The 26,832-nt window shown below is 42.4% G+C and overlaps 1 protein-coding gene across 3 annotated transcripts; it reads right to left on the reverse strand.

Moving 5' to 3' along the window:
- Positions 1 to 223: 223 nt before the first annotated feature.
- Positions 224 to 26,832, reverse strand: LOC131891497 (collagen alpha-1(I) chain-like). Of its 3 annotated transcripts, none has more exons than XM_059241096.1 (4): positions 26,629 to 26,832; positions 23,657 to 24,503; positions 11,956 to 12,152; positions 224 to 562 (listed from the first exon to the last, which is right to left on the reverse strand). In XM_059241096.1, exons 2-4 carry the CDS (start codon positions 24,462 to 24,464, stop codon positions 278 to 280), a joined length of 1,290 nt encoding a protein of 429 aa, XP_059097079.1. In that variant the 5' UTR covers positions 24,465 to 24,503; positions 26,629 to 26,832; the 3' UTR covers positions 224 to 277. The 3 variants fall into 3 exon arrangements, with proteins under 3 accessions (XP_059097079.1, XP_059097080.1, XP_059097078.1); XM_059241097.1 differs by having other exon boundaries at positions 26,726 to 26,817; XM_059241095.1 differs by lacking the exon at positions 26,629 to 26,832 and adding an exon at positions 24,933 to 25,052.

Below are 26,832 nucleotides of genomic sequence, written 5' to 3' on the forward strand. Positions count from 1 at the left end.
TAGCTCACTCAACCCATCTACGTGTCATGTTGAATAAACTTCCTGTTTTCCGTTACTAAGTCGGAACCAGACCATCACAAGTACAATACGTCTCGTAATTGCATTCCTATTCAACATAGGCTACAATATTAGTATCGTTATCCTTACAATGGTATCTAAAAATCAATAGCTAGTTTAGGTTGGTGTCAACACACCTTCCAAACTCAGGGTCATCAATCGTAAGTTATGGCTTAAAAATAAATATATTTAACTGTAACTTTATTGGCATTGCATTGGATCAATCTGACTCGCAAGACGTGCAAAACTGTAAACGAAATCCATTTCCCCTTAGGGTGTCGGATGGATAACTCGGAGGTTCTAAGAAGTCCGAAAAGTCAAACGCAACTCCGATGAAGACATCCGACCCTGGGTTCACGTCCAGTACTAGGTTTGTCTCCAAGCTCGAGTACTCCGCAACAGAAAAGTCTGTTTCAATATAAACTGAACCGGTAGGTCCAACTTCAGACGAGAAGTCGATGTCTTCTGATGCCATCTTGAACTGCCCTGTGAGGTTGGGAGGTACCTGAAAGTAATTGTCGATTTGATTTACAGAAGGTTACTGTATGATATCTTGATTGGAACCAAGGATAAGATTAGAACATACAATGTATGGCCTACTTTCTTTGTAAAGTTGACAAGAGTGTCGTGTTTATTTCATTGTGCCGAGCAAGTGCAGTACTATGAGAGGGTCATGAGATATGGAACATAAGAGAATTAATATTACACCTCCCCCCCCAAAGATATCCCGAAGGGCATGAAGGATATGTCTTAACTGGAACATAACGTTTGGCAAGGAAAGTTATTTTTGGGAGTCCTTGAAACGAACACAAAGGCGCTTGCTGCGGGGGAGAGAATAGGTTGTTACACCTGGAACGGTCTTGGTAATATCACACGCTGGAGTAGGATTATCAATTGTTGGAGCAAGTCGGAGGTGGCGTCGATTACGACGGAACTCTCCGGCGGTTGAAGCTATTATATATGAACGACCAGACGAGCTCACGGACTTCACAATAACAGCAAAGGCTGACCAGGTTTTTGTCCACTGGGTTTTGAACATGTACCATGTCACCAACGTGGAGAGGAGGAAGGGGATGACCACCTGCGTTGATACGATTTTGATGATCCATTTGGTGTCGAGCAACTTGAAATGCAGACATGTTTGGGGCAAATGTTAATGAACGTGCAGAAGGCAATTGGGTTCGTAAATGTCTACCGAAGAAAACAAAAGCTGGGGAATGACCGTCTGCTCTTGGTGTGTTACGCCATTCCAACTAGGCTGCGCGAAATTTAGAAGTATCAGAGCCTCCGAGCTTTTTGAGGAGTGATTTGATGCTTTTGACTGCTGCTTCTGCTAGTCCGTTACTCCGAGGATTGCAGGGGGAGCTGGTTTCATGGATGATAGCAAACTCGGCGCATAATTCTGCAAATTGCTGCCGAAATTGCGGACCATTATCCGATCTGATTCTAGATGGAAATCCAACCTCATGAAACCAGCCAGACGGCACCTTCCACATAGCTTCGGTTGTTGCAGTTCTCAATTGATTCACAAACGGAAACCCGCTAAAACGATCCACCTTGATAAAAAATGATTTGCCATCCACATCAAAGATATCAACACCGACGCTCTCCATGGGATGATCAACCGTTCATATCATAGAAGCGACGGGTTCATGTTCTTGGGATGGCAAAGTAGCGACACAAATAGAGCAGCGGTCAATATGGAGGCAAATTTCATTTGCCATTCCAGGCAAAAAATAAAGTTGGCGGGCAAGCTCGACTGTCTTGTTGATACCAGAATGCGATAAATGTAAAAGCTCAAGGATGGTTTGGCGTGCAGGTTTGGGCACAATGAGGCGATCACCTACAACGAGAACATCCCCTTCAAGATGCAATTCATCAAACACTTGTCGGAAGGGAGATAGTTTTTCCGGCAAGGAATGCCCATATTGGAGACACTCACGAAGACTTGAATATTCGTTGTCTCTGTTGTCAAGTATGATTTGGAAAGCTGGGTCTGAAGCACTGACAACGGCACACAATGAGATATCCATAGATGAATTGGCTGGGAAAACAGGGGCACCACTTAGAGCGTCATCAATCTTATGCATTTTTCCAGCAGGCAGACCAGGACACTTTGAAGCTATATTGGTCCAGGTTTTCCCTTAAACGTTGGAGACGCGAATCGCCCAAGGCCGCCAATGGTTTTTCAAATATACCAAGCAAGGGACGATGATCAGTGATCACATTAAAATTCCACATGCCACGAAGGAAAAAATTACATTTTTGCACTGCCCGCCGGATAGCACTTAGCTCAAGCCCAACAGTAGCATAGTTTTTTTGGGTTGATGATAGAGCACAAGACCCACACTGGATCAGGCGGGGACGGCCATTCAGTTCCCGTTGCAGAAGGGTGTAACCTAGGCCGTGAAGCTTGGAGGCATCTGTTAAAAGCTCTGTTTGAAGGTGTGGGTCAAAAGGTTTTACAAGTTGAGATGAGCATAGCATATCACGGGTGCGACGGAATTCTGAGTCATGCTCAGGGAGCCATAACCAGGCATTTGCCTTCTTCAAGAGTTCCCGCATTTTCACTGTCGCATGAGCGAGGTCAGGAAGGAAAGCAACTCCGAAATATTTTTGGGGGTTGGAAAGTGACGGATGGCTGAGAGCGTCAAACCGTCTGCAGTTACCAAAAAGCCGGCGAACTTAACAGATTGCCCGACCTCCAATTTTTCAATGGATAGTTTTATCCCATGGGAACGACAGGTGTTCAGGATGACCTCTAAACGGACATATAATTCATTTTCTGTGCAAGCTTGGAGACAAATATCGTCGACTATCTTGACGATCCATTTATCGCGTTTAAGTTTCTCCAGTGCTAAGTCAGTACGCAGGCTGAATACGTCCCCACTCCCTTTCCAACCCATAAGGGCAACAGTGGGGCGCCATTTTCCATCAGGGAAAAGGAACGCACATAAGAAAGAGCTCTCCTTATCTAGCAGCACCTGATAGTATCCGTGGATTGCATCAAGTTTGGCAAACCAACGAGACTCTGGCAAATGACGCATCAAATCTGGGACGGATGAAAATGGGTAAACGGGGCGTTTAGTGGCCTTATTTAGTTGCCTGTAATCCTCGACGAGTCTGACCTTTCCATTAGGTTTGTGGACGAAATGGGCTGGAGCGCACCATTCTGTATTTTCTGGGCAACGGACCATGACTCCAGATCTTTAAAGTTCCCGTTGTAAGGGCTCAGCTGGTTTTTCGAAATGATATGGCACGATACGAGCTGTGGTCACGTGACAAGGTTTCACATTTTTATCGTGATCAATTTCAATTTTCATGGGGTGCCTTTCATTGTCCCAGAGGCATCCCCCAGAGACGACATCAAGACGTCACTGAATTTGTGAACAAGAGACATAAGACGTGGATTGCTGCATGTTTTCAGCCCCCCTGGGACGCCATTTGGATGCTTGACCGTCAACTTCGAGCTGGCCCACCCCGGCAACCGAAGTAACGCACTGATGAACATTGGGGAACTTAGGTTGGAGGATGCCCAACTTAATCAGGTCCCGGTGGCCAAGGAGAGGAACACCATGTAAATCGGGGGAAATGACAGCAGATACAACTGCCGAGGGACCCCCGGGCGCTTGACACGTAAAATCAAATTTGCCCAAATTGGTCATTCTGGTTCCATTTGCCGCCAGTAGGATTGTTGAAGATGGCAACAACTTACAATTATTAGGGGCAGAAGCCTTTGGTAGCACTGTTCTCGCTGCCCCCGAGTCTGGAAGATCTAGCATGGGAAAAAATGTTCCATCAAAGGCACACTCCAATGATACAAGCGACAACCCGAATTGGCTGTTTTTTTCAGTGTTGATACGGGAATAGGACGGGCTCCTACTACTTTCTGGATTGTATCGTAGCCCAGGGGAAGTGCGACGCACAGGACGACCAAGGGTCATTGGGGAGGCATCACGATCCCGGTCGATACTTGGGGACCGGCCGCGGCATACAAACTTGATGTGTCCAACTTTGCCACAAAGAATGCATCTCTTATCGCGGAACGGGCAATTTATTCGATTGTGGGCCGCCCACAGCCTTGACAAGCACTAGCCACAGCTGCCAAAATTTGCTCTTCTGACTCAACAGCGGTAATTGCGTGTAACGGCGTTGTTCTGGTTAATGTTGTTACATCATAGAGAGTTCTCTCGTGAATTTCGGCTTTGATTAGAAGATCCTGGACTGTAGGTTGTTGCAGTTCACGAAGTCTCATAAACAGGTTAGTGTCAGTTTGAATGCCACTGAGGAGGACAAATATGATAAGTTCTTCTGTTATGATTTTGTCCAATTCGGCTTCATTGGCAGCACGACATACGACGTCATAGAATTGTTTAAAGTTTCTTGATCCCTTCTCCATTTGAAAGAGATCCATCCTTTTAGTAAAGAGCGGTTTGAGGGCAAGAAAATGTTCTTCTAGTATGCCATAGCAAGCCATAATGTCAGAGTTGATATCAAGCTTTGGTTCCAAAGCAATGGCAAGTTCCTGGGAGATACATGCCATAAACATTTCTTTTTGTTCTGGACCATCAAGTGAGGACATATTGGAGGCAGCGAAATATACCCTGAAGAGACGAATCCAATCTCTCATTTCTGGAGGCGAGGAATCTGAGGACAAGGAGGGAGGCTTTAGGTCGCTCACGGGTTTAAAAGGAGGCGGATGTCGTGTAGCGGTTGTTACAGATTGGTTCACAGACGTAGCCATTGGTCTTGGCCGGATCAATAGCTACTTAGTACAGATCGACAGGTGGGTTTCTAAATCATTAATTGCTGAGTTTTTTTTAGCTAAAATAGCCTTAATTTCATCATTAGATGAAGTTTCAGCTATGTAATCATCATACAGGTTGGTCACATCCGCAACCTTGGCCTCAGTTTCGGCATACAGGGCCCACAATCGGTCCTCATTTGCGTCTGGGATGTTGAGGTCCTGGATAAGTTTCAATTTCTTTGTCACTTGGCCCTTCAGATTGGTGATTCTTCCTTTGGTGCTCATGGTGGACGCTGGACGGGACGTTGTTCAACGTGGTCGGTGACGTCTTCACAATGAGGACAGAGTTGACCTCACAAACCAGGCGCACGGCAGGGAAGAGATATTACAATGTAGATGGGGTGTGGTGAACTAGGGAGCACAAGTCCGAAAACGCTGCGCCATGTATGATATCTTGATTGGAACCAATGATAAGATTAGAACATACAATGTATGGCCTACGTTCTTTGTAAACTTGACAAGAGTGTCATGTTTATTTCATTGAGACGATATGCCGAGCAAGTGCAGTACTATGAGAGGGTCATGAGTAGAGACAGGAAAAACATTTTGTTTTGGCGTTAAGTGTAAATTCCAGACGTTTGTCAAAACTAGTTTGACTTGCAGTAGCGACTCATTATCTCAGGTCTCATAGCTTTGCAGTTCAATTTTGTACAGTTTTGAATCCAACTAGTTGTCTGAGCACAAATTAACCTAACAAGAAGAGTAACTGATGTGAACAAGACTAGTTTTTACAAACGCCTGGAATTTACACTCAACGCCAAAACAAAATGTTTTTCCTGTCTCTAGTCATGATATATGGAACATGAAAGAATATTACAGTTACCCAACGTTTTTAAAACAAGTGTAATCAATCTGCCTATAATGCAAGCTTTTTAAATCAGAACTGCCAAATTTGATGCCACTTCAATTTTTTCAGGTCAGGCCCGTCAACGGTAAACTCTCTAGTAATGGAAATGGTGCAAGTAAAGTCTCAAGTATTCAATGCTATACCGGTTCAAGTTAAGATTCAAATGGCATCACGCAGTGGTGCCAGACGTTTTGATAGTTGAGCAGCCGAAAAAAATTGAAACGGGCAAAATTTTGGTATTTTTTATTTTCCTGCTAATCTGGGACAAAAATCCGCCAAATTCAATCAAATTTCTCTTGAAACGACATTTTCTCTGATAAAAATTGTTGTAGGGGTTAAATATGAGCCTCTGAAAGAATGATGTTTCATGATATGCTACTGAATTTGAAAAGTTTTGTATTAAAAGTGCTGTAACCATTTCATAGAACTATAACACTTTCTGCAATTTTACATCTGATTAACATTTCCGCCAGCTTTTACATTTCCGCCAGCTTTTCCAAATTGAACTTTTCTTGCATTTCCTGTTTAATTAACTTGCCATGCTCCTTCATTGTTCAATTTGCTGCCCTCAAATATTCGTAGGGTTTATGTAGGGGTTGATCCAGTAGCAAGATTTAAGTCAGACTTGGACAAGTGTTTGACTAAAATTCCGGATCAACCTTATATTCAAGGATTAGCCAGATCAGCCAACTCCAATTCGTTGGTCGATCAAATAATATATATAAATAAAAGTCAAGTATAATAAATAATCTTTTCGTCTTCAACTGCTGGGATTCCAATCCCGGTAGCGGTAAGGAAGTCCGCAAAAAAAAAAAAAACTTTGCCGGATATTACGTTAGCTGAATCACCAATTGATTATGCAAAAGATTTTGATAGTAGGAGTATAAAAGATATCAAACACATCATAATTCGGTACAAAGGAATCAGCCTTAAATTAGGTAGAGGGTAGTTCACGAAGCGCCCCCTGAAGGGAAGAACGTAATTTGTAAACCATATTTTGGGTGGAGTAGCAAGGCATTTGCTCCAAAACCTACCCATAACTCACCCACAACTTAGAACTGCTAATACCATTTCGTTGGTAGATTAAATATGTTATCATTGTTCTTGACCATTTCTTGTTTACCTTGTTTTTATACATTCCAACATGATAGTTTTTACATTGAATAACATTCTTTGTATCGGTTAGAAAATCCGTAAACTTTAAAGCAACAACTAACTCAAAGCACTACGTTCATTTGGTGTGTCTAACAAAAATAAATCAGTCTTTCTGTGTGGCGAAAGGGGAATTATCCTCGCAATTGAATCTCCACCCGATTTCATCGTACCTCTAGCAGAAGAAATCAGAACCATTTATGGGATGCGTGATTACGACTCAAAAGAGAGGCCAACAAGAGTTACATACGCACACTGTATTTCATTCTTGGAACGAGCGCGTTATTAAATCACTAATGAAGAGCATTCAGTCTTTGAGCATTTCTGTCCGCCAAAGGTTGGAAGGAAAGGATGTGTTGCTCTTTTAACGAGAACACCTATTACTTTTCACAAGAGCATGCTGGAACATATATTCATTCGGATGTTATGTGGCCAATAACAGGGCTAATTGAAAAAATCTCAAAGAAATGAGTGAAGCATTCCTCTAGGGTGATAAATCACTTCTGGTTCAGAAAAAAAGTCACACAATCAAAAAATATCTAGTGTGATATGACGGTAATCTTGAAGTATTACAGACATCGGTAAGTAGGATGACTCTAAGCGAAAGAAATTGTAACTCAACATTAATCTCGAAACCAAGCATCCTCATTTCACGAATGAAATCGGACTCCGTGAAATTCAGTCGTGAATTATCAAGCGTGGTTCAAAAAGGGTAAGCGCTATTAATGACATAAAAATTTCCAATCAACTCTTACTTGAGAAAGGTGTCTCCAAATGTCTAAGCGTGTTTTAATGTGTCCATCTTTTTGCATACTTTGGCCACGTTAAAATTATGGGAATTCATCTCATATGCATTGAAAGCTTAAAAGTCCAAGACAACGACTTGTGTCTTGTGATTTTTTTTTGACATTTTGGCTTTACTTTTTTCGTCAGATAAATGCACGATTCCGCCAAATCCTCCCGTTTTTCAGCCAGATACCCGTCAAATTGTATTCATTCTGTAGCCAAAATTGCGCCAAATCCTCTTGTTTTTGAGGCCAATTCTACCAACCCGCCAAAATATATTTTCCCCGCCACCGGCTTTGGAAAACCGGCGCATCTGGTACCAGTGAGTTCAAGCAAGCTTGATACTTCCCAAGACATTGCCAATGACGCCAATATGGATCAAAATAAGATCCCGCTCCTTATCGAGCACACCTAACGAATTTTTCATTAAAACTATGAAATATTGGTAAAACCAAAGCCCTGTTCTGTGTTACTGTCATTCAATTCATGTTTCAAGTACTGATGTAATCAATCTGAATCGACGCAAGCTTTCAAACTAGTACTGCCAAGTTTGATCCAAGCTGGATTTTTTTAAGGTCAAGGGCACGTACATTTTCTGGCCCAAAAAGTTCCTCCTTAGATCAAACTTGGCAGTACTGGTTTGAGAGTCTCTTCTATAAATGTCACCATATCATGGCTTAGAATATTGGCTTCAAGTGTCTACATGAAGGCATCCTGACGAAAAAGGAAATTAACGTGTCAAATGAACAGATTGATTCATCAAATCAATATGTGCGACATCCGACATTGCACCCATCACATTTCAAATAAAGGGAAAAATGACAGCAAACATTGCAGATGCGCCAATATTATAAGATTGTAAGATTGTCCCGGCATCATGACTTAGTTTTTTCATCAACACTAGATATGAAAAGATAAGCAAGACCAACCATCCTTGATTCTTGAACACTGGCTTGTTAAGGCCATTGCCTTTAATGCATGCAATTGACTGGCGCGTTACCGCGGAGATCTCGTGAGCTCATAGCTTTGATCCCAGGTCAAGGGACCCAGGTCGACCATGAACACAATTAAATTATCAGTCCACATGACCAAGGTGGTTGATGATTAATTCGCAAATTGAAAAAGTTGTGTTTCTTCCCAAAGTTACATGACCTTTTAAATGTTTTCATACGTACATGCAAATTGTGCGCAGCTTTCCCCATACCACTGAAAATGAAAATTTATCTCGCCACAAATTGAAGTGATTTAAGAAAAAAAACTGTATCGTTAGGTTATGGGTCTCCAGGACATCATACGCGGACTGATATCATAGAGGAAGTAAGGCCTAGAGATTGCGATGAGAGCTAGCCAAGCGGAATCGTTTTCATAGCACATGTGTGATAGCTGAATGGCTGATGGGGTATGGTAGGGTACAACAAACTCGACTTCTGTTACTTCTTCTATGCTGGTATCACGAAAATGCTCTAACCTATTTTTTTACAGACAACCGATTCCGTTTAAGAGGTTGCGCGAGTGAATTGAGTCACTATAATTCGACTATACTTCCATTGAATCCGATCCTTCCACTGAGGAAAATCATAATTGTATGATGGGGAGGTTATGCTATATGACCATAATTGCTAGCTGCGGCACCGTATTGGTAGAGTATCAGGTTTCCAATTAGCAAATCCTGGTTCAAACCCAGGCTTGCTGAGTCCAAGCTTCTTTGCAGCATTTCAATTACAGCATAAGTTGCTGCCTGAAGAGCTTAAACGGGCGAAAGTGAGATCATTACTGAGGGTGAAGTAATAATTATTGTCCCAAGTTGTTTGTGATGAAGGAGCTCAAAACGCCCATGTACCGTTAGAAAACTCTTATCCTTTCATACTCAACAGATGGATATTCCATCTTTGGAGCAGGGCTCTCAAATTTGAGATACTTATGGAAATTTGCTCCATTAGTAATATTTTCTTCCTGGAAATAATAAATCTCTGGTTGCAAAAAACGGAAATAGATTTAAAATTTGGAGCAAAGCCTTTATCTAATTAACCTATCGTACATCAATCTCAGGTGCTCACATGTTCTTGCTCCTGTTTTCTCGTACTTGATGCGTTGCATCTTGGACCAGGGCAAGTTCCCCTCTTCTCTGAAGGTAGCTCATGTTGTTCCAATTTTCAAAGGGGGAGATAAGTCACTCCCCAGTAACTACAGGCCGATTTCTCTCACTTCGAATATTGCGAAGGTGTTTGAGAAGATCATGAAGTTCAAACTTGTTGAATTTCTTGATATACATGAAGTCCTTCCTCCTAGCCAGCATGGGTTCCGAGCACATTTTAGCACGGTTACCCAACTGATTGAGCATATAGAGCAGGTTATTGAGGGACTGGAGAGCCATGAATCAGTCGATGTAGTTTATCTCGACTTTGCCAAGGCCTTTGACAAGGTAGATCATGGCCTTTTAGTTAACAGGCTCCATGAGATTGGGATCCAAGGCAAGGTTCTCAATTGGCTAAGAAGTTTCATTTGTGGTAGGAAACAATTAGTTAAGGTTGAGGGATCCCTTAGTGACATACATGATGTCAAGTCGGGTGTCCCTCAGGGCTCCATTTTGGGTCCTCTCCTTTTCATTATCTTCATTGCTCCGCTTCAGAAGCTTGGTAGTAGTAATGTCAGTATCTCTTCTTATGCTGATGATACAAAATTGGTAGTTGGTAGGAATGGTCAGGATTCTGGTTGTCTGGCAAAGGTCCTAGACCAAATTTATTCCTGGGTTGCTGCGAGTAACATGGCATTGAATGGAATGAAATTCCGCTCAATGACCTTTGGGTCGACGCCATTAGACACTCCACTATTAGATGATGAAGGTAAGGACATTGAGCAGGTCTCATCCATGAAGGATTTAGGTGTAGTCCTCCAAGATAATGGAAAGTTCGATGAGCATATCCAGTTGAAAGTTGGTAAGGCTTTTCAAACATGTGGTTGGATATATCGCACGTTTAAGTCCAGAGATAGTGTCACGATGCTAACTCTGTACAAGTCGATTGTTCAGCCGCATCTTGAATATGCCTCTCCCATTTGGGCTCCAATGAGTTCAGCAGGTTTGCAAAAGCTCGAGCAGGTCCAAAGATGTTTTACTAGGAACATTGAGGATATGAGAGAGCTCTCGTATTGGGAGAGGTTAGAACGGTTGGGATTGTACAGTATTCAGAGAAGGTACGAAAGGTATCTGATATTGTACGTTTTCAAAAGCATTCATGAGCTTTGTCCCAACCCAGGATTTAGGGTCAATTCTAGTGACCGTAGAGGCTTAACGTGCGTTTTGAGAGCACCTTCAGGCCCTGGAGAATCCAGGCTAGTTAAAACAATGAAGTCCAACTCTCTTCTTTCTCGGGCTCCTTCATTGTTCAATTTGCTGCCCTCAAATATTCGTAGGGTTTATGTAGGGGTTGATCCAGTAGCAAGATTTAAGTCAGACTTGGACAAGTTTTTGACTAAAATTCCGGATCAACCTTATATTCAAGGATTAGCCAGATCAGCCAACTCCAATTCGTTGGTCGATCAAATAATATATATAAATAAAAGTCAAGTAAAATAAATAATCTTCTCGTCTTGAACTGCTGGGATTCCAATCCCGGTAGCGGTAAGGAAGTCCGCAAAAAAAGAAGAAAAAAAACTCAATCCATCTTCCTTCGCCTGATTGGATCGAAAAAGAGTCCATCAGCCCCAAAACAGATCATTTTTCCCCACCAAGAAACCCAAGCGAGATCACACGTCACTTAAAACTCTCTAAATGTTCTTTCATCCAAAGTTTCCTTTGGTTGGATGTTTTCTTCGTTACTTCGGATGCTTCTGGTGGTTTTGCGTCACGCCCTATCCTTCTGATGTATATTGTTAACGCTTTTTGACAAGATTTTAACGTATGTTTTTCAGCCTTTGAGTATTTTTCACCTTCTTTGGTAATACAGTTGATCATTTCTTTTCAATCATATGTTTCTATGAACTGACATCGCCTTGGGGGACTTGTTGTATTTGGTCCCAACTAGTCCCCTGTGTTTAGAATACAAGACCCTAATCCAACGAGACAAGGGTACTTCGGAACGATAACAGAAATTACTCGCGCAACCTCTTAAACGGAATCGGTTATCTGTAAAAAATAGGTTAGACGAAAATGCGCTCGAAATTCAAACGGAGAGCCGTGTCTCACCCCCTGGCTTTAAACGTTGTTTTTTGTTTCGTGTTCGTGGGTAAATGGATGAAGATATTTGTAAATACAGTTACTCTACTGGGATAAAACAATATGATCCGAAATGCGAAATAATATTCTCACCTCGAAAGAATAAGTACAAGCTTTGTATGTGGGATGCGGCATTGGATAATTCAACGACTCCAAAGTGTAGCAAGTGTTGGGTTCAATAGTTTTGACAGGAATATCTTCCACTATGGTGGAGTAATCATCGCTTATCTCAGCATTGCCCATGCAATCGGACTGGCCCAATGGCCCACCGTCGGCGGGTGTCGGGCATGCTGAAAGAGAAACAAAAAGAGCAATGAATAAGAAGTAAAGTGTTGACAGCCTTGCTAACTATCCCCTCAAAAGCCAAATTGATCTGGTATTGGTTAACCCACGGACTTCTAAAGATGTGGACGGCAAACGGAAACAATTTTTCTATCTCCTTAACTGTTCACTTTATGTAGATGCTGATCCATTAACGTGAATTTTGTAAGTCAGACTTGGACAAATTTTTGGATAGCATTCCTGATCAACCCTACATTCAAGGACTAGCTCGGTCTACCAACTCAAATTCGTTGGTAGACCAAATATCATATAAAGATTGAAAGGTAATAAATAGACGAATTATAACGTTTCATTTTAATAGTACTGGGAATTACATTCCCTGTAGCGTTAGAAAAGCCTGTGAAAAAACAAACCAAAATATGAATAAATCAGTTCCGCCAATAAAGTAATTCGTTATGCAATTGTTCCACGCCAAAAAAATTAATGGCGTTCGTTACTCGTTCGTTACAATTACTTCTACAAAGAACTTAAATAACGAATAAACCAGGGTGTTTGTCTCATCAAGACCATACGTTACAAAATGATGGTTCTTTTTTGATTCAAACAGTCCTAAATGTAAAGTTTTCCTGCCACCATAATAGGAAGATTATTTCCGATTATTTTCATATTTAACAATTTCAACAGTATGTATTTCATGGGGATAACATGTCTCGTGCCTATTTTGAAAGGCATAATTAAAAAGTCAAAATAGATATATTCGGGGTGAGGATTTTCGACCTCTAAAACATGAAATGCCACTCAAGAGCGTGAAAAAAGGAACGATGGATCTTTTGATTGTCTGGTTCGTTGCAATTACACCATTTTCAAATGCATCGAGATCACAGTTCCTTTTTTGAAGAAAGTGTGGTAACCCTGAATCTGAAATACACAGTTCTCACTGTCACTGGTGACCCCGCTAAAGAATACTGGTTTTCAATCGACAATCTTGGTGCTTGCCTTATTGTTTGAAATCTAACTCAACGCCCGTGTCTACACTGCGTTTCTCAATCATGGCCACTCAAACCTATGGAGCATACGATTCTATTGCTGAACCCGTCATGGCCGTTTCTGTGAAGATCCCATGATGCAATCCTCGTGTTCCGTACAAAGATATGATTGAAGGTCTCGCTTTTCCAGAAAAATTATTTTAATTCCCAAAACAACAACGGAACATGAGACTATCCGGTCTCTGACCCTAGCAAACGGTTACCTGCCAAGATAGCGCCCTTTAAAGAGAGCACCTATTTTACCAGGACTTAAGTTGTTTAGACCTATCTAAAGATCTCCGGTTATAGGGTTTTTAGAGCCAACACTACTGCCCCAAAGAATGAAGAACAACAAACTCTGGATTTACTGTTTCACCATTAATTGTATTTCTTGTGCAAGTATAGTATTATACAATGTAAGACATGAGTTAGGATCGTACCCTATCTCGACTGTTTACTTTTCTACCTTTGCTTGACCAAGTCTTGAGGATGATTGCAAATGTACATGTATTGGCGGCATGAATTGGTACACCTCAAATTGAGTCTGGCTGTGTCATGGATGTACGACGTCGTTTCTCAATTACAGATGATCAACCGTATGCATAAAAGGCAACCGAAGTCGCCTATCAATGGTATGCAAAAAGGCGACCAAAGTCGCCTATCAATGGTATGCAAAAAGGCAACCATAGTCGCCTATCAATGGTATGCAAAAAGGCAACCGTAGTCGCCTATCAATGGTATGCAAAAGGCAACCGAAGTCGACAATCAATGGTATGCAAAAAGGCAACCGAAGTCGCCAATCAATGGTATGCAAAAGGCAACCGAAGTCGCCTATCAATGTGTATACTTTGACTCAAAGAGACTTAATAAGTCTTGCGATATCGGAGAAGTGTATCCGTGACATAAAATACAAAGGGGAAAACCTTTTACACAAACCACCCTCAAGCTTGGTCCTCAAATGGGGAATCCACGGCTAGTGCTCCTGGGCTTCCCAGCTTAGAGTCTTATCAGCGTTTCCACCAAAGAATCTCCACTTTGGGCACTATGCACCTTTGTTCAAATTATTGTAATTCCGAAAAACGTCAAACAAGTTCGTAAGTTTTACATTTCAACTAAAGAAGACTTTCCGTCTTGTGCCAAAGTCGAAGGAGTTTGTACTCGCTCCCAAGTGGAGCCAGAATGAAGTACAAACTTGTATTACATTTTACTTCATCATATCAACTCTCTTTGATTGCTCTGGAGAATGCTTTTTATAGGTTAGGAGGGCAAGCCAGTAGGACGCATAGGCGTTCCGTTGGATATCTCTGTTGATATTCGTCAGCCTACCTCTCCCGTACCCAGAAACCGCTGAGGTGTGTTACCTTTGGCCAGCGTGCATTAAGTCGTTACCAAGCCGGGATTTTTGTACAATCTTTCCTTATGTAGTACAGACGTCTAGACAAGATCGTTCAACTCAAAGATGATGCATTTTGCCTGCCTTTTCTTTGGTGGGAATGCACATGGTTTTTTGTCAATATATTAAACGTACTCCAGAACGGTCTAATTTTTCAATCAGTACGATATTTAGTATTAGTGCACAACACACCTCGTCTTCCGGACAGCTGGTTTCGCTCCGCTGAGGGCCAATTTCGTCCCTCTAAAAACCCCTTTGAGTCAACGAAATACCACTACGTTGTCGTTGCTTTGGAAGTCAAAGATCTGGATCGTTTTAGCGCAATAATTGAAAATTGCGACAACGAGGTTGATTTCTTCATTCGGCCAGCCTTACGTGAACTTCAAGAACTAAGTGCTAAAAGCTTCCAAGAAGAGCTACATTGAGCTAATTGAAGACTGCATTGCATATTGCATGGGTGACTTGAACCCCACAGACTTGAACGACTTGAAAAAGCTATGGCCTGACGGTGCCACGGCAGCAGAATCTTCTTTGGCTTTCCGCGCCCTTTTTTGCGGAAGCGTCGTGTAACAATTGGTTTTACATCGCTACTTCTTGCATAACCACTCCAATGCATCAGCTAGCCGTCACTGTTGGACGGCAACTTGCGCTTGAAAGAGCCCGTCGGACTTCGTCTACCATTTCCAGAGCTCAACCTCTTGGTACTTCTTTGGTGCAAGACTCTGAGCATGAAGACATTTCGGAGGCAGCTCATAAAGTACTAGCGACTCACAGGTTTATTAACAAACAAAAACACAAGAAAGCTAAAAAAAACACACGTCGAAAATTGACTCAGATCCGTCCATCTTCCCAGACAACTGTTTTGCTTGCAAGGGAGGAAGGTTTGTCTGTCAGTTTCATAATAAGTACGGTTTGTCGGCTATCTCGTGTGTCAAAGGTTGCCAATGGCTATGTTCAACGACAGAGATTTGGCGCGTAGTCATGAAAACCAAGCCGTCTCACTTTACGTCGAGAGTGCTTCATATGCCACCGAGTTCGCATTAACCTCCTCCTCATCTATAGCTTAGCCCCCTGGATTCCACGTCAAATCTAACGTCATCAAGATCAGAGATACTTCATCCGGCGTGATCTGGCTTGCTGATCCAGGAGCAGCTTGGTCTCTAATGCCGGCTACACAATCTGATAAACTTGCGTGTCCCTCACCTAACAAATATATATTTTAAGCTGCGCATGGAACTCCTTGCAAGATATTTGGCTGGATGACCCTTACAGTTGACCTCTCTCAAGTTGGTGTTTTTCCTTATACTTTCTTTGTGGCTGATGTCAACGAGAACCTGCTTGGGTTTGATTTTTATAACACCCACGACATCCGTCTTGATTGCAAACGTCTGCGCTTGATCAATATGGCCACAAACAAATCAGTTAGGGTACAACTGCCATCTCCACCACCATAGCATCTATTCCAAAGACATCGCCTAATCCCTGGATCACTCATTTTCCAGTTGAGTTTAGGGCTATATTAACCAAGTTCTCAGGTGTTCTTCAACCCCGCACGGACTTCAAATCTGCCGTCAAGCATAGCGTGGTGTGCAAGATCATTCCGAGGGATGATGCTGGTACTGAGCTTATCAACGCCAAACTCCGTCGACTTCTTGGCGTTAAGAAGGATGCAGCAAAAGAAACTGTGGACACAATGCTTTCCTTGGGCATAGTTCGTCCATCAAATTCATCATTTTCAAGCGCCCTTCACGTTGTTGTCAAATCAGATGGTTCTTTTCGGCCTTGTGGTGACTTCAGACGATTGAATTTGTGGACGATAAAATATTCTTATCCCCTCCCTCTTTTGGACGATCTTCAGGTTGTGTTATTAGGCTGTAAATTATTTTCCAAACTGGATGTGGTAAGAGCCTTTAATCAAATTCCAATGGACACTGACTCCGTCAAATTCACCGCCATCAGGGCTCTTTGGGGCCTCTTTGAGTTCTTGGTAATGCCGTTCGGTCTCTGCAATGCCGTCCAGATTTTTCAACGCTTTGTCTCTAAAGTCTTAAATGAAATTCAAGGAGCGTTTGCTTATATCGACGACGTTATAGTCTTTAGTGAAACCAGAGATGAACACATCTCTTTTGTCGAGAAATTTTTGGAGCGTTTGGCCGTTTTTGGTTTGACCATCAATGTCAGGAAATGTTCATTTTGTGTCAGTGAATTGGAATGCTTGGGCCACATCATATCAGAGTCCGGAGTGAGTGCCAAACCCACTGGTATTAGTTCGGTCACTTCCTTTCCAGGACCGGAAACGGTTCAGAGCCTTCAGGAATTTTTGGGGCCTGCCAATTTTTATGGCCAATTTGTCCCTAATTTCACTCGCATTGCAAGACCCCTTTACAATATTCTGATAAGCCCCACTGGAGCAGAACACCCAACGAAGTCCACCTCCAAATTACCTTACTGGACAGATGTTGAACAACTCTCTTTCGACCACCTCAAGAGTACGGTGGCTTCTTCCGAGGTTTTGGCCTTTCCGTTCCCCGATCGAAGCACCCGTCTTGTTACTGACGCAAGCATGATTGCTATTAGGGACGTATTAGAACAATTTCATGAGGGTTCAGGTTGGCGACCATTGGCATTTTTCTTTAAATGTCTGTCTGATCCCTGATACATCTGGACGCGAGCTCCTTGCAATCAAAAGAGCAGTAAGGAAGTTCCGCCATATCCTTGATGGAATCCCTGCCTCTCTCATCCATGTTCTTACGGATCACAGGCCCCCCCTGGTGCTTGCCTTCACTAAAAGTCCCAACACTTTTGAGTCGGACAGAACTATTCGAAGTCTTATTGAGATCTCCAAGTTCGTCACGGATATTCGATTCATCAAAGGTGAAGACAACTCTGTAGTCAATGCACTTTCCCGCAATCCTGTCGCACTCATTGGTGTCTCATCCTTGATCAAAGCTATGGCCGATGCCCAAATTCTTGATCCCACCTTTAGCCCGCCTCCTACCTTGCCAAACTACGCCCTAAGAGAATCCACCTTAGATGGTACGGTTGCTGTGGTGGACAGACACTCGAGGGGAAAAGTTCAGACCTCTTGTTCACGAATCCATGCAAAGGGCTGTTTTTCATTACATTCATGGTTTTGCTCATCCTGGCATCAAGACCTTTATCGAACTAGTGCCTGGCATTCCCAACTTTCGGAAAACAAAAGGCATGGAAGCCTGCACCCATGTGTGGGAAGTCGTGTCTTCTGTCAAGAAGCCTCTAGATCGACCTTATTGCGGACCTTTCAATGTGCTTCACCGTAAAAAGAAATGTTTTCGTCATGGATTGTGGTGGCAAAAAAGACACTTTCGATTGAGAGGTTAAAACCTGCTTTTGGAATATCTGACCCAATGTGCCTCGAGCAATCTACAATGAAAACCCGCTCAGGGCGTTCTGTTAACAGACCAAGCTTAATCTCGTGTTACAACTCTTCCCTTATCATGATTTTGATTTTTGCCCAAGTTCCTTTTTGACTAGCATCCTTTTTCTCAGGGTAAATTTTTTGGGGGGGGAGGAGGGGGATTGTGTGGTAACTCTGAAACTAAAAAATACACAGTTCTTACTCCAACTCCTGGCGAGACACTTCAAAAGGAACGAATGAATAATTTCGTTACTACTGCCCGCTTGCCGTCAGTCAATTGATCAAGAGATCAACATTTCGTTTCTTATTACTTTAATTCAAAAAGTGGCTCAGAGTGGCTATGACCAAGAGCAGTCTGATTTGGCGGGAAGCTCGTCCATATTTCTCGAAGTTCGTGGCATAGTCTTCAAGAAGATGAAGATCAAAGTCTCCTCAACATCGGGGATTTCTCCCTCCCAACTTTCACTTCTTCATACCCAAGCCCAGCCACTCCCCCTTCAACACCGTTTCAGTCTCGCCCTTCATTCTTCCTTGCCTTTGAATTAATACTCAACTCTATTGTCATTTACACCTCAGCTCTGCCATGAAACCAAGACCAGGGTCAGGATCAGATACATGTACAATAGACCTCTCATCAGGAACGCTCGCATCCCAATCAATAACTCTTCAATTCATCAGGACATACAGTACGTATATCAGCCCAATGTTCATTTACAGCCTTCACCTTTGGCTTCCCAACTCCGCCCAATCAGCCCTCAAGTCCACCGATGCTAACTTTACAAAGTTCCTCAAGCGATACCTCAATATGCCAACAACCCAAAGGCGTATCTTATATACGAAACCGAGCCCCTCAACATTGGGCTGACCAGGCTAGTGTCCAACAGTGTTGGGAACCTGAAATCTCCAGAGGTGATGTCCGGATCCAAGTTTCCCTTCCCAGTCAAGGGCTTTTTAACGCACTATTGTCCTTGGCCCGACATCCCTTTGGAATATTGGCGGTCACGCACCTTTGTCCGGCTCCCGGTCAAATGCCATCAATGGCGGGAGCTGACCTTTGTAACTAATAACCAATATTTTCGCCATCCACCCCTGCTTGAGTGTGTCTGTATTGTGTGTGGAAGAGGTTGTTGACTCAGGGTATTAATAGAGGGAGCGCACTCGATTCAACTTAACGAGTATTTTATTCGAAGAGAAGAACAACATCTGGCCGAGTAAACAGGTGTATCGAGAATGCCCAGAACCAGTTTCTTGGAGTCATAGATCGGAGATGGTTTGGAGAGAAGGAAGGATAGGAAGAAGTAGAAAGTAGGATCATATCAGTGTGTGCTACACCACTTAAATTTTTTCATGTACGCTTAATCGAATCCAGTCAACTCACTGTGATATCACGATTTTGGCATCTATTTTTACCGTTTTTGTTTAGTTTACTATTTGTATGTGATTGGTCAAATATCTGATTTTACGTTTTTCTAATAGGTCGATAGAATGGCCAAAAAAAGTCATGAAGGACACAAATAAGGATTCGAATGGCTAAAAATGTTGAAAAAGAGGTCCAATTATTATTATTTTGCCACATCTTAACAATCTCTCCCTACATTGAATATGTTGTACCTTTACCGATGTCATTATTGGTCAATGGTCTTGAAATACCATTTGGATAGGTAAAAAGTTCTGTGTTATGTGCATATGGGACATGCCTTGACTCATGAGGAATTGGCTGTTGACCTATTATCAAATTTCCCTAGAACTAGTTATATATACACTGGTTCGCAAATTGTAGATGCCAATCATCATCATATGAGCACACGTTTGTTTCAGACGTGACATCAATTGGGTCTTGCGCTTTTATGGAACAAAGGAAGTGGCAAATTCATCACCATTAGTAGAAAGAATAACAGGATTGTGCCATCGTAATTCAATCATATCTCTTCTTCAAAATGATTTTTTGCAAATAGATCCAATTCTACTTGAAACTGTAAGGGCGGCTTTATTGGGATGGAAAACCGAGATTGAATCCGGTTTGAGGATTAAAGTGGTACTAGTGCTGAGGCGAGTCCAACAGAGAACTCTAGTCTTTTCATTGTACTCAAGTCGTACACAAAGACACATATTGCGAAATTTAAACCAAAGAATGAGATTTCTTTCACAAATCCGGACTTGAGTCTTTTAGAAAGGACTCGGACTCGGGGGTGGACTCGCCCCAGCATTACTCCTATCCATCTATAGATGCTCCAGGCCTTGATACGCGAGGTTGACTATCCGTCATCAAATTCGACCGATCTGATTGGCTGCCAATTGTCAACGAACATGGGCTTTGTTTTGCTTCCCGACAGGGAGTCAGTTGCTTCGTACCTCGTGAAAAGAGGTCGTACGTTTGCATCGCATAATAGGGCAAAGATTTGAATGATTTATGACAAATTTGATCCACCATGGATTTCACCAACTCATTCCATAAGGTTAAGAGTGTCTTTTGTCATTACAATGGCAAGTGTGTTATTTCTCAATGATATGTAGTTGACACACTGATCTTTCGCATGCTGTGAGTCTCGAGTTGGACTAAAGCACTTCAAAAAGAAAGTGCTACCGGGTTCAACAAATTACATTGTAAAGTATAAAGGGACTTGTTTCGTGATAGACTCAGGAAGCGCTCATGTGATAATGTTAATCTGAATAATCTAATGAAATATTATATCAAGCTAATCTTATGAAAAAATGGGTTCAGAAGGGATTTAGAAAGTAACAAAATAGTAGTAACAATTTAAAATGGCATATCAATGAATCAGCTTGTCTTCAAGTAAAATTTGGCATTGTCCTTGAATAAAGTATTCAATGTTCCTTGTCATATTAGAACTCTTTCTTATACAGCGCAGCAATTCAAAATGTGTTTAGAAAGTTTTTACGTATACTGATCGTTTACATTTTTGAAGTGCAGACACTTGTCAAACCTCACGCGTCTCTGAATCCAGGGTCCTTACTTCCATCCTCAAACCGGATTCAATCCTGGTTTTCCATCGCAGTGTAAAGCAATCCTAGCTCTGCCAGTTGTGACGGTCATTGGAGAAAGTTTTGGCGGCACATTGAAAGACTCAGCCGAAAGTTCAAACCGTAAAAAATACTCATTTCATCACCATGGGAACTTTTTTAAATTGTTTTTGAGTGCTACGGACCCTCATCTACTGAGCTGAAATTTAAAATTTCGTCATCACATTTTAGAGGGTATCTCGTGTCTCTTAATTGTTAGCAGCCGGCATCAGATAAATGCCTGAGTAAGTGGCAACTTTTGCCATGCGAAGCCTCTTGAAATCTTGAACAAACAAATCAGTCAAAAACCTGCTCATCTAGTAGAGCTTACTTTTATGTTTGGTTGACTTAGTTTTCTCTGCAAATCACAACACTGATTGGATCCGATGCATTTCACTAGTGTAGACCATTTTGCAGTTCCACACTGTACTATTCGTTTATCAACAATCATTGCTAAATTAAGTTTGTGTTTTGTTGCACATGATTATAATGTTTTAGATTTTTCTTGGAAAAGACGCATTTTCAAGATAAATAATGCCCTTTCTATTTCTTACGGCAAAAAAATAAGCAGTTTGCATGTCAACTTGACTATCCTTAAGTACTTGGTTATTCTCTTTGTACCTTGGTAATAGTTGAAGACTTGCTTATATTTGGTCCTGGTGTGTCCTCTGCTATCCCGATAACTGAAATGTACACTCATCGGGATCTGTAATATGACTGACTGGACTTCGCATCCAGCCACTTTATTTATACTATATCTGAATTACACTACAGGTCCCACAATTTAGCACTTTGTTAGGCCATCTAATTTGTTATTTTCGCCTTTTCATTTCCTCCCTTTCAGGGACCTCACCATTTGCACATTTTACCACGAAAGTAAGTCAAATTAGCGTCTGTGATAGTGCTCACCACGTTCCACAGGGGGTTCAACTTGTTTTGGCAATCCATGTCTTCCGGGGATTCCAAGTGCACCCTTTATACATGGCACTCCAAGTGGCCCATCATCCCCTGTTGTTCCCAAGCTGCCCAGTTTTCCAGTAATTCCAGGGCCACCCATACGACCCGGGGATTCCTTTTTGACCATCGTGGCCGTTCTTCCCCCCTCGGCCAATGGGACCTGCTGAAACATGACTGCCTGGGCTCCCTGTATCACCTGGCTCACTAGCAACACCCGAAGCACCAGCAAGTCCCAAGCTTTCCGGAAATGGCGTGCCTAAGTCATCTTGAATCAGCGCACCCAAATAACCATTGGCGTACCCAAGCCATCTTGAATTGGCATTCCCAAAAGAACCCAGGCAATCACCAATCATCCTTCAACGAGAATGGAAGTCCCAATTCGTGATTCAACTCTTGAGAAGAGAAGTCAGAGTTTGAACTTTTGCAAGGAGGAACTACCTGCCATTGCTAAGTGCTGGGACTTCGCCATTGTTGTGATGCCAAGAAATGGGAACTGTTTGGAAGGACGGAGATCGTCATCGTGTGGGAATAGGAAACCCAGGAAGCCTTGCAGAGGAACAAGAGGACCTGGGACAGTGCCAATTCTGAGTACGGTACTACGTCACTCTGTTAGTGGAACTTTCAATCCCGTCGAGTGGACGTCATCTGAGGTTCTCCATTGAACCATCTCAGCACGGATCGAACAGTAACTATCAACCATTGTTTTCTTTTGCGTATGTCCCCTTTTTTATTGGCCCAACAATTCCTCACTTTTCTTACTGGGGCAAGACAGCTGTTAGGCGATGTGTTTTTGATGAACAAAGTAGATTGAACTGTACAGTTTGCCTTAAAGAGTAGCCTAGATTTTCCAGATGACTGTGATCGTTCTCACATCGTAGGGAGTAGAAGTAGCAAGTGATTTGTATTCAACTGTATCTAAAGTTCATCACTCTTGTAGCAGAAATCAGTAGTTAGACTCTAGAGTAGAGGTACGCTTTGATAGACACATTTAGAGAGGATAGTGACCACATTTTGCAAGATAGTTAGCCTTGAAGATTGGCCCAGGTGTATTCCAGACCTCCAAAAATAACCTAACCTAACCTAACCGATTGATCTGTGACCGTGGGGAGTAGAGGTTGCTAGCGATTTGCATCCTTAGTTAATTGCTTGATGATTGTTTGAGGCCTTGATAAAGAAAGCTCGAACTTTTGATTGTCCGCCCTGATAAGGGTTATAACCGGAGGTCTTAAGATAGATCTAAGAAATTGAAGGCCCTGTACTGGGTGCTCTCTGTTTCCAAGAGCTATCAAAGTATTTTTAATCAGTGCTTGGGTCAAGAGTTCCATGTTTCCGTTCACCAGGGGAATTCAATAAGTCAGGACATTTCTCCCCTGGCTGGTGGACGGAACACAAGTAAAAGGCAGCCATGCCCCCAAATCACTGAACAAAGAAGTATGCATTTGTACATCTCTGGCAGATACTTCGACTCGGTCAAGGCAAATTTTGGTGACAAATTCAAATGCTGACTATAAAATTAAAATGTCAAAAACTAGCCAATTCCAACAACCAAGACACTCGTTCTGAAGTGTTTTAGAAACTAATGAATATCGTCAATTTGATGAGTGTTTCAAATCTTAGCATCATTTCTTTTCGAGGGCAGTCTCAAACTTCCAAACTGTGACTAGGTAGATGGTCAAGTGACAAGCAAATTTTGCCTCGTAACACCACTCAAGTACTCACCTGGCTTCCCAGGGGGTCCAACTTGTCCTGGTAATCCATGTCTTCCGGGTTTTCCAACAGCACCCCTTATACCTGGCACTCCCGGTAGCCCATAATGGCCTGTCGTTCCCAAGCTGCCCAGTTTTCCAGTAATTCCGGGCCCACCCATACGACCTGGGGTGCCGTTTTGACCATCTTGACCGTTCTTCCCATCTTGGCCAATTGGACCTGTTGAACCACGACTGCCTGGGCTCCCTATCACACCTGGCTCACCAGCAGCACCTGAAGCACCATCAAGTCCCATGGGCCCATATGGCCCAATTGTTCCTGGGCTACCAGGTGGTCCCGGAACGCCAACTGCTCCAACTAGGCCAGTGGGTCCGCGTGATCCAATTGGCCCTGGAGCACCGTTTTTCCCTGAATTGCCACTTGATCCAGGTTGCCCATATCTCCCAGGTACGCCCACGTCCCCAGACATTCCCGGAGCACCAGATATTCCAGCAGCTCCCGTAGCTCCTGCTGCACCACCCAATCCAGCTTTGCCATGAGCTCCATCAAGTCCAGGAATCCCAGGGGCTCCAGTTTGTCCCATGGCCCCATTGGCTCCATTGGTGCCTATGATTCCATGTGCTCCTGGTGCCCCGGGTGGTCCTTGGTTACCAGGGGGACCAATATCCCCCGGTGTTCCATTGGGGCCGTTTGCTCCGGGGGCGCCCTCAGGACCCATCGGCCCAGGTCTACCACGCGCTCCCGGGGCACAATTACAAAACTGTCTACCTTGTCGATGGACACTTTGATTTTTGCCCGGAGATATGTTCAGTATGTGCATCTCTTTCAGTTTCTCATCCACTATTTTTCGAACACTTTCCTGAAATGATGAACATTTGACCGTTATACTGTCCATTTTCAATAACACTTTTGGTACAAGAGGGTAATTTCAATCAAATTGTGATGATATGCGTAAAGGTGTTATTGAAATAAATCACAAAATATTTCAACACTTGATTTGTAAAGTTCACATATTTTTCCAGGTCGAAAGTATGCCCGTATTAGTATTTCTAAGATAAGTTTCGATGTCTTTGATTTGATTTTTTAAGCAAAGCTAGGTCGGATGTCAGAATAAGAATTTCTCATATGCTTTGAAAATGGTTTGAACTCACATTGAAAACATAAAAATATGTCGCACTTAATAGTATAAAATATAAAATAATTTTGTGAGTAGCCATATGTTTGAGCAATAAATTTGCTTTACCTAGTTGAAGTGAGCAAATTGAGCAAAATTACAATTGTATTTTACCATAAACGAAAAGTTTTCCACGATCTTGGATTCCCATTTGGCAGTAGCTCTGTCTATTAGCCCAATCAAACAAAAAGCACCCCCTATTGCGAGCGCAACTTTAACTCCCATCCTCTCAAAAAGAACTGACATCGATTCCTGGAATTCAAGATTGGCGATATCCCCGTTCTTCTCAAACTGGAAAGAAAGTTTCTGCTTTAAGCAGAAACTGGTTCTTTTCACCTGACTATCCGGTCTCTTGCAATGGTTGGGACATTTTTCTTGTACTTTGGCAATCGCCTTGAATCTAAACTTTCGGAAGATAGCCACTCACTTAAAATGTCAGTTTCCTTTTTCTTTGAGATTTTTTTAAAATATAAAAGTGGGAACATATGTCACTTAAATCTTACAAAAGATGTAAAATTACCTTTCATTTTTCTTAAGTGCCAAAAGCAACATTATCTTTTAATGTTCCTAAAATATTTGAACGATACATGTGACAGTTTAATCTTCAAATTTGTCACTTTTTGCAATAATTAATTTGTAGGTACTACCGCTGTTTTCATTCAACGTTAATAGAAGCTTGTCAAAATTCAAGATTAAGCTTGGATAAAGTTGCGATTGACAAGTATTGCATCAAAATTGTAAAATATTGACATTAAGTGACATTTTAAATTATACTGCAACATGTTAGAACCTGAGCCCAGTTTTTAAGGCGCAGGAGTGAATCTTAGATCGAGAAAGGGTCGTACTACATCACATAAGCTGGATCTTCTCTCGATCTAAGATTCTCTCCTTGGCTTTAAAAAACTGGGCTCAGGTGTCGGTGACCCAGTGAAAATTGCCCCCTAACCTGGATACAGCCCTTACAGCCTCACCCTGGCCAGACCAGTTCTATTTGCTTTTGTAGAAGCCAAAAAAGGCGAACTCGGTTGCTGGGTAACTTTGAAAAGATTGGAGCCACTTGGGGACGTACCCACTGAGTGGTGTCATGCAATGGTCTCTGTACCCAAGAAAGATGGAATGAGCTGTCCGTATTTGGACAGATATAACCAATCTCAATCGTCAGGTGGAACAATCCCGTCCATCCTACCCCTCAAGATGTTGTTGAAACCATCTATCCCAGCGCATGTTTTTTCACTACCATTGATGCATTGTTGGGTCATTGGCAAATGACTCTCTTGCCTTCTCCTCTTACGACATTCATTACGCCGTGGGGAATACCTTGATTCAATAGGGGGGCTCTCTTTGTGTGTATTTGAACAAAGTGAGGCTTGAAGACAGTCCATATGGTCAAGACACCTTGAATACGCTCGCCATTTAATGCCGTCGAATTTGAAGAGAAGAGCGAGGCTTGCCCAAGCTTCTCTTCACACAAGAGGGCATCATGAAATGACCAACACATTCAAGGTGTTGTTGACCGATCTACTTTTTTCAGATCCCAACTTGAATAAACTACATGTAAAGAACGCCCTCGTCATTGAGTACACAGTTTTCTTTTGCGAGAACTGGTTTTCAACGTATAACTTTCACTCACAACACCTCAAAACCAGATTGATGTGTGGAATTTGTTTCTTTTCGCAAGTGACTGGAAATTTTCTTGTCAGCTACTTTTTAACACAGAGCCTTGAAATTAAGTTTCTAATCGTGGTGTTTGGGTGCGTGAAAATCAAACCTTCAAAAATTGGTTCTCGCAAAAGAAAACTCCTTTACTTACATTTGCCCATGGGCTTCTCGGCAATGGGCGATGCTTACTCCTTCCCAGGACGCTTGGCCCTTCAGGGATTGTCCAATGTATTCAAAATTGTACGTACACGACATCTTGATCTTTAGTGACCCTCTGGAGGACCATTCGACCCACGTTCGGTTAGCATTGAAGCGCTGTCACAAATTCGGAATCACATCGGTGATTGATCTGTAA

Source organism: Tigriopus californicus, chromosome 12 (genome assembly GCF_007210705.1).
Source record: "Tigriopus californicus strain San Diego chromosome 12, Tcal_SD_v2.1, whole genome shotgun sequence".
NCBI lineage: Eukaryota > Metazoa > Arthropoda > Copepoda > Harpacticoida > Harpacticidae > Tigriopus > Tigriopus californicus.

What these genes read in the sequence shown, in the direction of transcription:
- LOC131891497 (XM_059241095.1), bottom strand. Translation starts at nt 25,043, where the DNA reads ATGGGAGTTAAAGTTGCGCTCGCAATAGGGGGTGCTTTTTGTTTGATT. An exon ending in TGGACCCCCTGGGAAGCCAG is followed by an intron (nt 12,153 to 23,656) that starts GTGAGTACTTGA and finishes TTTCTCTTTCAG; the next exon opens with CATGCCCGACACCCGCCGAC. An exon ending in CTTGTACTTATTCTTTCGAG is followed by an intron (nt 563 to 11,955) that starts GTGAGAATATTA and finishes AATTACTTTCAG; the next exon opens with GTACCTCCCAACCTCACAGG.